Here is a 13,327-nt window from a genome sequence, read left to right as displayed (position 1 = left end):
TTACTATGAGAAGCATGGGAAGAGATTGCTGTGCCTTTGACAATGATATTTTCATCCACATTGTCCACTGATTTAGTACCAGATGATTGGAGAGTGGGAAATGTTATTCCCTTGTTCACAAAAGAGAATAGGGATAACCCTGGAAATTAAGACCAGTCAATCTTACGTTGGTGGTGGGCAAATTATTGGAGAAGATTATGAGAGATAGGATTTATGATTACTTGGAAAAGCACAGCTTGATTGGAGACAGGCAGCATGGCTTTGTGAGGGGCAGGACATGCCTCACAAGCCTTATTGAATTCTTTTTGGATGTGACACCACACATTGATGAAGGTAGAACAGTGGATGTGATGTATATGGATTTTAGCAAGGCATTTGATTAGGTTCAGAAAATAAGGAGGCATTGGATACAGGGACGTTTGGCCATCTGGATACAGAATTGGCTGGCCCATAGAAGACAGAAGGTGGTAGTAGATAGAAAGTATTCAGCCTGGAGTTGGTGACCAGTGGTATTGTACAGAGATCTGTTCTGGGACCTGCACTTTGTGATTTTTATAAATGACTTGGATGAGGAAGTGGAAGTGTAGGTTGATCCTTTTGCCAATGACACAAAGGTTGGTGGAGTAGTGGATAGTATTGTCGGTTTTAATGGGACATTGACAGGATGCAGAGCTGGGCTGAGAAGTGGCAGCTAGAATTCAACCTGGAAAAGTGTGAAGTGATTCATTTTGGAAGGTCAAATTTAAGTGCAGATTACAGTGTTAAAGACAGGATTCTTGGCAGTGTGAAGGAACAGAGGGATCTTACGGTCTGCGTCCAGAGATCCCTTAAAGTTGCCACCCAGGTTGATAGGGTTGTTAAGAAGGCGTATAGTGTGTTGGCTTTCATTAGCTGGACGATTGAGTTTAAGAACGGTGAGGCTATGCTGCAGCTCTGTAAAGCCATGGTTAGACCACACTTTGAATATTGTGTTCAGTTCTGACCACCTCATTATAGGAAGGATGTGGAAGCTTTAGAGAGGCTGCAGAGGAGATTTACCAGGATGGAGGGCATGTCTGATGAAGAAAGGTTGAGGGAGCTAGGGCTTTTCTCACTGAAGCAAAGAAGGATGAGAGGTGCCAAAGGGCCTGTACTGTGCTATACTGTTCTATGTTGTATGTTCTGGAGCATTAGTTTTCAGTACTCTTGCTGGGATGTTATAATGGCAGTGTCCAGTGCCTCCAACTATTTCTTGATATCACAGAGAGTGAATTAAATTGGCTAATACCTAATATCACTGACCCAGTTATCCAGGCTCATACTCTAGCTATACAGCTTCTAATCCCATCACAGAAGCCAAATTTCAACAATAAATTTGGAATTCCAAACAAGTCTCATGAAGTCAACATTGAATTTTGTGAAAGTCCATTGGTTGAGTGATGTTCTTTCTGAAATGATTTCTGCCTATTTGTAGGGGTGACCCATACCTGCAAATACAAAAATGGCCCATGTCCACTTGTACAAAATGGCTGAGAAGGGGAAATAGAATTGAACAGCTTGCTTACACAAGATGGCTGATAAACAAGTTACTGCCCATTCTCGCCTTTAAGTGAAACTATTGGAACCTTTGAATGGAGCTACTCCAATGCTTTGAGCAGCAACCATCCCAGACAGTTTTGATAAGAGTATGCCTATGAAACAAACAAGCAATACTCCAGTTTCATTAATGGAAAAATAATTGTCCCAATGAATGACTGAATCAACAGCAGGTGCTAGATACAGCCTACTAACTCCCTAAATAGCTATTGGAAAAAAAAGTTAATTTGTAGTAAATAGTTAAAGTTATTTTGTAGTAATTAGTTGTTTCTTTGAAATGAATTACTCTACAATACTAAGTAATAGGTTCTAGTTAGAAATTTTCTAGAGAATCATAGAGATAGTTTTTAACATAGAAAAGTAAATACATATAACCAAAATATTTATGCCTATATGTGAAAGTTAGTTAGTTTTAGGAAATACTCTCTCTACACCCCATTCACAGCCCATAATTCACAAAGTACTAAGAGTAGAAAAAGCTGTATCTAAACTTACACTCTATAACTTGTATAGCAAATTGTATAGCAATTAGCTAAAATTATCTGTCTTTTGTATTTTTAACGTATATAATAGGACAATGGTAATATAAGACGAGTAACTGAATGGAATACAGTGAATAACTGAATTCAAACTGTCCTTAAAGATAAGTCAACCCGAGACAAATTTGAAGGAATGTGGCTGTTAACTTTGGAATGTGAATGAATAGGAGAAAGTGAGGACTGCAGATGCTGGAGATCAGAGCTGAAAATGTGTTGTTGGAAAAGCGCAGCAGGTCAGGCAGCATCAAAGGAACAGGAGAATCGACGTTTCGGGCATGAGCCCTTCTTCAGGAATGAACAGGATGCATAGAAAGATTCCAAGGGCTAGAGATTATGGTGTTTGTTAAACACCATGAAATCATGGGAACCTGGGGCTGTTCATAGGGATACCCTTCATCGATGAGATATTTTACAGGATTGAGTGCATGGATTAGGAGGGGAGAGCTGTAAACACATTGTATGAAATCGTCATGAATTAGATTAGATTCCCTACAGTATGAAAACAGGCCCTTCGGCCCAACAAGTCCACACCACCCCTCCGAAGAGTAACCCACCCAGACCCATTCCCCATTTATACCCCTGACTAATGCACCTAACACTACGGGCAATTTAACACGACCAATTCACCTGAGCTGCACATCTTTGGATTGTGGGAGGCAACCAGAGCACCTGGAGGAAACCCATGCAGACACGGGGAGAATGTGCAAACTCCACACAGACAGTCGCCCGAGGCAAGAATCAAACCTGGGTCCCTGGCACCGTGAGGCTGCAGTGCTAACCACTGAGCCACCATGCTGCCCTAACACAGAAATGTATAAAGTACTGCTTTTCAACTGTACAAGTTAGAGTGCATCATTCATCTTTTTCTGATCTGAGCCAATGATTAAGCAAATAATTGTGTTTGTACATAAAGACTAGATTCAAGGAGGATTCTTTGGTCCTCTCCCTGCATTAACCAGTTTTTGCTTGAATAAACATCTTCCACTTGCCTGAATTCTGCCTGCCTCCTAAGTTTTCATTCCTCATTGGGGGTAACACTCCTGCACCCATCCTTCCCTGCTCCGGTCTACATAGAGTGCCACAGTAAGGTAGATGGCTCCGGTCTACATAGAGTGCCACAGTAAGGTAGAGTCACTGGGCTTCTATTGGACAGTCAATGTTGGTGGACTGCAGCAGTTCAGGGAGGTATCCCAATAACACCCCTTCAAGGGAGGAGTGGATACCTTTCTTCCAACAGCCGCATCACATTAGAGAATCAATGTGGAGAGAACACAATTTGCTCTCAAACTCCCATGCTCTTTGTTGTTGGTGATGGTGAAATCAGATACACTGTGCTAAAACAGGCAGGAAATGGAGCAGTAACTCTTGGTCCAGGTCTCTCTCAGAGCACCTTAGAATTCCTCGTGTCGATCAGAACATTGCACATTGAACAATCCACACGCTGGAGACACAAGTATTTTTGATGACAGAGTTATCTTGATAAATATGGTTGTTATTGATTGTTATTTATTATTTGAAAGCATGGTCACAACACTGAGCCGGAATTTGTGTAAACTCCCACCGTCTACCCTTTAGGGTCAGGCCGTACAACGTGTCTGATGGATCACTCAAAATCATCTCTTTAATGGTCATTTCCAACATTGCTGTCATTGCTTTCTGATTTTATTTCCAGCTACATTTTCTTCGGAACAACCAGAAGCTCAGCGTCTCCTGTAAAAGAGGGTAGAGTCAGTGCTGTCACAGCTGCTTACAAGTTAGTGCCACACAGTGTAGCACCAAGCCGTTTCCTTCAGTTTGAACTTTCCCTCCTGCTCTCAGGGAGGCTGTATCCTTTTCACAATATTTGCCCCCTCCCCATCTGGTGAATGGTTAGGAACCTTCTGACTTCAGCCTCTCTTTACGCCTTTGGACATTTGAGGCCTGACTGTCTCACTTCAGCCACCAGTAGAACTCAGGTTGGTGATTGAGAGTTCAACCATGAAATGGAAATAAACAGTAAAATAGAGTGACTACCAGCTAAAATATATTAGGAATTAGCTGGTCAAGTGAATGAATGGAATATATGCAGTATTAAAGGGTTAAGGGGTAATGTCCATAGTGGACAGCCAAGTAGGATGCTTCAGAGTAATATGGAACTTTGATCAGATGGGCCGAGAAGTGGCAGATGGAGTTTAATTCAGATGATTGTGAGGTGCTGCACTTTGGTAGGGCAAATCATGGTAGGATTTTTACATTTAATGGTAAGGTCCTGGGGAGTGTTGCCGAATAAAAAGATTTTGGAGCGCAGGTTCATAATTTCTTGAAAGTGGAATCACAGGTAGACAGCATAGTGAAGAAGGCATTTGGTATGCTTGTCATTATTGGCCAGTGGACTGAGTATAGGAGTTGAGACATCATGTACAGGACATTGATTCGGCTACTTTTGGAATACTGTGTTCAATTCTGGTCTCTCTGCTATAGGAAAGAAATTGAGAAACTTGAAAGGGTTCAGAAAAGATTTGCAAGGATGTTGCCAGCTACAAGGAGAGGCTGAATAAACTGGGGCTATTTTCCCTGGAGTGTCAAAGGCTGAGGACTAACCTTATAGAGGTTTATAAAATCATGAAGAGCATGGATTGGGTGAATAGGTAAAGTATTTTCCCCAGGGAAACTAGAGGGCACAGGTTTAAGGTGAGAGGTAAGATTTGATAGGAACCTAAGGGGTGATCTTTTCATGCAGGGGGTGGTGTTTGTATGCAATGAGCTGCCAGAGAATGTGGTACAATTACAACATTTAAAAGCATCTGGATAGGTGTATTAATAGGAAGGGTTTAGAGGAATATTGGCCAAATGCTGGCAAATGGAATTAGATTAGGTTAGGATATCTGATCAGCATGGATTTCTGTTTCCATGCTGTACATCTCTATGACTCTTTGTCAATAACCCCCTCTACCCCTGAACCAAGTGCTCATGCACACTGTACCTTATAGGACAGTGTCACAAAATTCCTCACATTCCTTGCACGTGTAAAATGTGTTTCTATTTCCTTGACACCCACTTGTACCAACTCCAGAGTCAAATGCCCAGTGATTAGCCCTGCTGCCTTATAGTGCCAGGGACCCAGGTTTGATTCCACCCTTAGATGACTGTCTGTGGTTTGCTCATTCTCCCCATTTCTCTGTGGGTTTCCTTCGGGTGCTCTGCTTTCCTCCGACAGTCCAAACATGTGCTGGTTAGGTGGATTGGTCATGCTAAATTGCCCATAGTGTCCAAGAATGTGCAGGCTAGATGGGTTAGCCATAGGAAATCTGGTTTATAGGGATAAGGAAGGGGTGAGTTGGGGTGGGTGCAATGTTTACACTCTCTGCTTCACAGCATCATCTTAGACAGCAAGCACCTAGGCGCAGATATTTAAGAGGCAAAAACAATGACTGCAGATGCTGGAAACCAGATTCTGGATTAGTGGTGCTGGAAGAGCACAGCAGTTCAGGCAGCATCCGAGGAGCAGTAAAATCGACGTTTCGGGCAAAAGCCCTTCATCAGGAATACTGGCAGAGTGCCTGAAAGGTGGAGAGATAAGATAGGGGAGAGTGGGGGTGGGGAGAGAGTAGCATAGAGTACAATGGATGAGTGGGGGAGGAGATGAAGGTGATAGGTCAGAGAGGAGGGTGGAGTGGATAGGTGGAAAAGGAGATAGACAGGTAGGACAAGTCCGGACAAGTCATGGGGAGAGTGCTGAGCTGGAAGGTTGGAATGGGGGGAGGGGAGGTGGTAGGGGAAGGGGAAGTGAGGAAACTGTTGAAGTCCACATTGATGCCCTGGGGTTGAAGTGTTCCGAGGCGGACGATGAGGCGTTCTTCCTCCAGGCGTCGGGTGGTGAGGGAACGGCGGTGAAGGAGGCCCAGGACCTCCATGTCCTCGGCAGAGTGGGAGGGGGAGTTGAAATGTTGGGCCACAGGGCGGTTTGGTTGATTGGTGCGGATGTCCCGGAGATGTTCCCTAAAGCGCTCTGCTAGGAGGTGCCCAGTTTCCCCAATGTAGAGGAGACCGCATCGGGAGCAATGGATACAATAAATGATATTGGTGGATGTGCAGGTAAAACTTTGATGGATGTGAAAGGCTCCTTTAGGGCCTTGGATGGAGGTGAGGGAGGAGGTGTGGGCGCAGGTTTTGCTGTTCCTGCGGTGGCAGGGGAAGGTGCCAGGATGGGAGGGTGGGTTGTTGTGGGGCATGGACCTGACCAGGTAGTCACGGAGGGAACGGTCTTTGCGGAAGGTGGAAAGGGGTGGGGAGGGAAATATATCCCTGGTGGTGGGGTCCGTTTGGAGATGGCGGAAATGTCGGCGGATGATTTGGTTTATGCGAAGGTTGATAGGGTAGAAGGTGAGCAACAGGGGCGTTCTGAAGGCGGAGGTGCGGGATGTGGACGAGATCCGTTGGAGGGCATCTTTAACCACGTGGGAAGGGAAATTGCGGTCTCTAAAGAAGAAGGCCATCTGGTGTGTTCTGTGGTGGAACTGGTCTTCCTGGGAGCAGATACGGCAGAGGCGGAGGAATTGGGAATATGGGATGTCATTTTTGCAGGAGGTAGGTTGGGAAGAGGTGTAATCCAGGTAGCTGTGGGAGTCGGTGGGTTTGTATAAAATGTCGGTGTCAAGTCGGTCATCATTAATGGAGATGGAGAGGTCCAGGAAGGGGAGGAAGGTGTCAGAGATGGTCCAGGTAAATTTAAGGTCAGGGTGGAATGTGTTGGTGAAGTTGATGAATTGCTCAACCTCCTCACGGAGCACGAGGTGGCACCAATGCAGTCATCAATGTAATGGAGGAAGAGGTGGGGAGTGGTGCTGGTGTAATTATAGAAGATGGACTGTTCTATGTAGCCAGCAAAGAGACAGGCATAGCTGGGGCCCATACGGGTGCCCATGGCTACCCCTTTGGTCTGGAGGAAGTGAGAGGCCCCGGCCTCTTGAACTGCTCGGACGCCATTAGCCATGAGGCTGGTGTAGCCACCATCCCCACACTGATTGATGACGTCACTTCTGCCCCCATCATGGCCGCTTCCACAGCCACTTCCACTCCTCACAATTCCTCATGCACCACATGTAACATCACTTCCGCCCCTCACATCATCGCTGATGTCACATGCTCAGTGACTTCTGCCCCCCCCACTGCCGTGTTTGCCACCACTTCCGCCCCCACCAACGCCACTCACCTGCATTCTGCCGACACGGCCTCCACAGATCCCACTGTCACCATCCCCGCCCCCCAGAACCCTGAGGGGAACACCATCCCCTGCTCTTGACTCCACCTCCATTCCCCCCACTGCCACCACTCCCACTCCAGTAACAGGCTCCGTCCCCACTCCCAGCTCCACACACACACCTGATTCCAGTTCCCAGCCCTGCCAAGTTTTCACCATCTCCCCAGACCTCCCCCTCACTGAGGACGAATGATCAGTCCTCAGCAAAGGACTCACCTTCATCCCCCTCCGTCCACGCATCAATGAATTTAATACACGCTGTGACATTGAACACTTCTTCTGTTGCCTCTGCCTCCGAGCTTACTTTCATAATCAGGACTCCCGCCCACCTTCCGAGGACCCCTTCATCCATCTCCAACACACTGCATCCACCTGAACACCCCACGCTGGCCTATTACCTGTCCTTGATCTCTTCATTTCCAACTGCCGCCGGGACATTAACCGCCTCAACCTGTCTACCCCCCTCCCCCACTCCAACCTCTCACCCTCACAACACGCAGCCCTCCAATCCCTCTGCTCCAATCCCGACCTCACTATCAAGCCAGCAGATAAAGGGGGCGCAGTGGTAGTCTGGCGCACTGACCTCTACATCGCTGAAGCCAAACGCCAACTCGAGGACACCTCTTCCTACCGCCCCCTTGACCATGACCCCACCCCCCATCACCAAACCATTATCTCCCAGACCATACAGAACCTCATCACCTCAGGAGATCTCCCACCCACAGCTTCCAACCTCATAGTCCGGGAACCCCGCACTGCCCGGTTCTACTTCCTTCCCAAGATCCACAAGCCTGACCACCTGGCCGACCCATTGTCTCAGCATGCTCCTGCCCCACTGAACTCATCGCTACCTACCTCGACACTGTCCTATCCCCCCTAGTCCAGAAACTCCCCACATACGTTCGAGACACCACCCACGCCCTCCACCTCCTCCAAGACTTCCGTTTCCCTGGCCCCCAACGCCTCATCTTTGCCATGGATATCCAATCCCTCTACACCTCCATCCACCATGACCAGGGCCTCCAAGTCCTCCGTTTCTTACTCTCCCGACGTCCCCAACAGTACCCTTCCACCGACACTCTCATTCGTTTGGCCGAATTGGTCCTCACCCTTAACAATTTCTCCTTCGAATCCTCCCACTTCCTCCAGACCAAAGGGATAGCCACGGGCACCCTTATGGACCACAGCTATGCCTGTCTCTTTGTTGGCTACGTAGAACAGTCCATAGTCCGTAATTACATCTGCACCACTCCCCACCTTTTCCTCCGCTACATTGATGACTGCATTGGCGCCACCTCGTGCTCCCGCGAGAAGGTTGAGCAATTCATCAACTTCACCAACACATTCCACCCTGACCTTAAATTTACCTGGACCATCTCTGACACCTCCCTCCCCTTCCTGGACCTCTCCATCTCCATTAATGATGACCGACTTGACACCGACATTTTTTACAAACCTACCGACTCCCACAGCTACCTGGATTACACCTCTTCCCACCCTACCTCCTGCAAAAATGCCATCCTGTATTCCCAATTCCTCCGCCTTTGCCGTATCTGCTCCCAGGAGGGCCAATTCCACCACAGAACACACCAGATGACCTCCTTCTTTAGAGACCGCAATTTCCCTCCCCACGTGGTTAAAGATGCCCTCCAACGCATCTCGTCTACATCCCGCACCTCCGCCCTCAGACCCCACCCCTCCAACCGTAACAAGGACAGAACGCCCCTGGTGCTCACCTTCCACCCTACCAGCCTTCACATAAACCAAATCATCCGCCGACATTTCCGCCACCTCCAAACAGACCCCACCACCAGGGATATATTTCCCTCCCCACCCCTTTCCGCCTTCCGCAAAGAACGTTCCCTCCGTGACTACCTGGTCAGGTCCACGCCCCCCCCTACAACCCATCCTCCCATCCTGGCACCTTCCCCTGCCACCACAGGAACTGTAAAACCTGTGCCCACACCTCCTCCCTCACCTCTATCCAAGGCCCTAAAGGAGCCTTCCACATCCATCAAAGATTTACCTGCACATTCACCAATATCATTTATTGTATCCGTTGCTCCTGATGCAGTCTCCTCTACATTGGGGAGACTGGATGCCTCCTAGCAGAGCGCTTTAGGGAACATCTCTGGGACACCTGCTCCAATCAACCACACCACCCGTGGCCCAACATTTCAACTCCCCCTCCCACTCTGCCAAGGACATGGAGGTCCTGGGCCTCCTTCACCACTGCTCCCTCACCACCAGATGCCTGGAGGAAGAACGCCTCATCTTCCGCCTCGGAACACTTCAACCCCAGGGCATCAATGTGGACTTCAACAGTTTCCTCATTTCCCCTCCCCCACCTCACCCCAGTTCCAACCTTCCAGCTCAGCACTGTCCCCATGACTTGTCCTACCTGCCTATCTTCTTTTCCATCTATCCACTCCATCCTCCTCCCTGACCTATCACCTTCATCCCCTCCCCCACTCACCTATTGTACTCTATGCTACTTTCTCTCCCACCCCCACCCTCCTCTCACTTATCTCTCCACCCTTCAGGCTCTCTGCCTGTATTCCTGGTGAAGGGCTTTTGCCCGAAACGTCGATTTTACTGCTCCTCGGATGCTGCCTGAACTGCTGTTCTCTTCCAGCACCACTAATCCAGAAGCAGATATTTAAGATTAAATTCCTGGGAAACAAAAAGAAATTGGTAAAGTAAAGAAATAAACAGTTTAGCATTATAGGCCATCGGAATAAATTAGAACAATAAAGAAGTAAAAACCGCAGGATATCAATCTTACCGACCCTGACCAAGCTGGAACATAGCGTCAAGTAAAACAGTGAATAAAAAGCATTAATAAACTTCACGATCTATCAAGCCAAGTTCCATTCTGGATCCGGCTTGTCCGGGGTCTCAATCAGTTATGATCAAATGACAGCTGTAAAGAGTGTGCTGGAAATGATGGACCAAATCACGTGCATCATACTTTGGAAGTGGCAGTGAGCAAAGCAATTGGGCTTCATGATTAGATTCTCTACAGTGTGGAAACAGGCCCTTCCACCCAACAGGTCCACACTGACCCTCCAAAGAGTAACCCTCTGACTAAAGCACCTATTAGCATGGCCAATTCACCCAACCTGCATATCTTTGGTCTGTGGGATGAAACCCACACAGTCACAGGGAGAATGTGTTAACTCCACACAGACAGTCACCCAAGGCTGGAATTGAACTTGGGTCCCCAGTGCTGTGAGGCCACTGAGCCACCATGCCACCCCAATTCATGAGTAGAATTATAGTGTAGAAAAGAAAAGTGGTGTAGAACCAGTACCAGGTTCAGGTTAGGCTGTAGTGAGGATACTGTGTTCAGTTCTAGCCATCACACCTGAAGAAAGATGAGAGGGTTCCTGAGAGGGTGCCAAGGAGAGTGACTAGAATGGTTACAGGAATGAAAGATTTAACAATGAGATTAGGTTGGATATCTGGGTTTGTCCTCCTAGGAGTAAAGGAGGCTAAGGGGTGACTTAATCAAGGTGTACAGGATTATAAACAGTATTTGTAAGACAGACATGGAAAAGCTGTTCTCTCTCACTGATGGTACAACAGGAAACTGGTTCAAAGTCTTGAGTAAGATATAAATTCTGTAAAATGGCAGCATGGTGGCTCAGTGGTTAGCACTGCTACCTCACAGCGCCAGGGATCTGGGTTTGATTCCAGCCTTAGGCGACTGTCTGTGTGGAGTTTATACATTCTCCCCATGTCTGTGTGAGCTTCCTCCCACAGTCGAAAGATGTGCAGGTAAGGTGAATTGGCCAGGCTAAATTGTCCATAGTGTCAGGGACGTGCGGGTTAGGTGCATTAGTTAAGGGTAAATATTGAGCAATAGGGTAGGGGAATGGGTCTGGGTGGGTTACTCTTCGGAGGGTTGGTGTGGACATGTTGAGCCAAAGGGCCTGTTTCCACACTGTAGGGATTCTATGGTATAGGGGAATGTGAAGAAGACTTGCTTAGAGCAGCAAGTGCAAGTAACCTGGAATTTGCAGCTTCTGGCACTGATGGAAGCAGAGACGATGAATAATTGGAACAGAAATTGATTGGGCACCTGAGCAAAATAAATGTAAAACAATGTAGGATAGAATAAAGAGTTGTTACTTAATTGTATTGCTGCATGTCAAACCAGCATGGACATCAATGGGCAGAATGGCCATCTTCTGCATCATAGTGACTCCATGGCTCTGTCAGTCACCATATTGGCAGAGGAATGTATACTCACTGTTTGAGTTTGGGGATTATCTCACCTACAGCCATACATCTCTGCAAACATTCCTGCTCTGTCTGATGTTGCTTCTGTTTCCAAGACAAGTCAGACCGGCCTTTGCGCTGTGGCTGAACCTCAGTGCTATGCTATTCAGGGCCCAGGATCAGGTGTTAGTTGACAGGATTCTCCAGAACAAAAGCAAACAACAACAAATCCATAAGATTTCCTAACCCAAATGCTAACCCTAATCATAACCCTTTGGAGGGCTGCCCATTTCTCCAACCCCTCTCACTCCAATAACCTGGGAATCAGGACCAATCTTCACACAGCTACTCTCAGACTGCTTTACAAAGGAATTTTCCCACTCTGTTCTCAGTAAGAGAGCCAGTGTTAAAGCCAACACCATGTCCCATGCTGTTCTCACCTGCAGTATGAGTTATTCTCACGAAGTCTCCAAGGACAGACCCTTCCTCATCTTGTCCAATGCTCGCCGTTTGCGATCCTTGTGCAGCGAGAGACGAAGAGAGAGAGAGAGAGAGAGACGGAGAAAACGTTCAGGAATTACATAAGATCCAGAAAATTGAAGAACCTTTTATCTTTCAGTACACAAAGATATGGAGGAACAGGGAGTGTTGAGGAGGCAGGGAGGCTGCAGAAGGGCTGGCACAGGCTAGGAGAGTGGGAAAAGAAGTGGCAGATGGAATACATTGTGTGAGGTTACGCATTTTGGTAGGAAGAATAGAAATATAGGCTATGTTCTCAATGGGAAAGGCTTCAGAAATCCAAAGTACAAAGGAACTTAGGAGTCCTCGTTCAGGATTCTCGAAAGTTTAACCTGCAGATTCAGCTGGCAGTTGGGTAAATGCAATATTTGCATTCATTTCAAGTGAGCTCAAATACAAGAGCAGGGAAGGCAGCATCCGAGGAGCAGGAGAATCAATGTTTCAGGCCAGAGCCCTTCATCAGGAATCCTGATGAAGGGCTGTGGTCCGAAACGTCAATTTTCCTGCTCCTCGGATGCTGCCTGACTTGCTGTACTTTTCCAGCACCACTCTCTTGACTCTGATCTCCAGCAACTGCAGACGTCATTTTCTCCTACAAGAGCAGGGGTGGACTGCTGAGACTTTATAACGCTCTGGTCAGACCACGTTTGGTATATTATGAACAATTTTGGTCTCAAAATCTATGGAAGGGTTTGCTGTCATTGGAGGAGGGTAGAGCTGGTTTACAAGACTGATCCTGATGATGGACTTGTCATGCTTGTCTTCATTGGTCAGTGCATTCAGTACAGGATTTGGGGGATCATGTTGCAGCTGTCCAGGACTTTTAGAATATTGCATGCAGTTCTGGTTTCCCTGCTGTAGGAGAGATGTTGTTAAACTTGAAAAGGGTGGCATGGTGGCACAGTGATTAGCATTGCTGCCTTGTAGCGTCAGGGACCCAGGTTTGATTCTCATCTCTGGGTGGAGTTTGTACATTATCCTTGCATCTGTGTGGGTTTCCTCTGGGTGCTCTGGTTTCCTCCCACAATCCAAAAGATGTGCAAGTAATATAGGGTAGGGGAATGGGTCTGGGTGGGTTACTTTTCAGAGGGGAGGTGTGGACTTGTTGGGCCGAAGGGCCTTTTTCCATACTGTAAGGGATTTAATCTAAAAAATTAACAAAGATGCTACCAGGGTTAGAGGTTTTGAGCAAAAGGGTGGGGCTGAATAGGCTTTTGTCCCTGTCGGGTCC

The 13,327-nt window shown here is 47.3% G+C and overlaps 1 protein-coding gene across 1 annotated transcript in view; it reads right to left on the bottom strand.

Moving 5' to 3' along the window:
• Positions 1–3,603: 3,603 nt before the first annotated feature.
• The window catches only part of LOC122564692 (protein AMBP-like), a 40,227-nt gene continuing 30,503 nt past the window's right edge, over positions 3,604–13,327 (bottom strand). Inside the window, exons 7-8 of the mRNA XM_043719799.2 lie at positions 12,018–12,095; positions 3,604–3,824 (exon numbers count right to left, since the gene is read on the bottom strand). Of these exons, the coding sequence (XP_043575734.2) occupies positions 12,036–12,095 (60 nt within the window). The 3' untranslated portion in view covers positions 3,604–3,824; positions 12,018–12,035. The remainder of the gene's footprint in view (positions 3,825–12,017; positions 12,096–13,327) is intronic.

Source organism: Chiloscyllium plagiosum, unplaced genomic scaffold (assembly GCF_037043375.1).
Source record: "Chiloscyllium plagiosum isolate Xiang-an unplaced genomic scaffold, Cpla_swu_hap1 HiC_scaffold_21, whole genome shotgun sequence".
Lineage (NCBI taxonomy): Eukaryota > Metazoa > Chordata > Chondrichthyes > Orectolobiformes > Hemiscylliidae > Chiloscyllium > Chiloscyllium plagiosum.
Note: the sequence above shows the minus strand (reverse complement) of the source record. Positions and strands in the feature narration are given on the sequence as shown.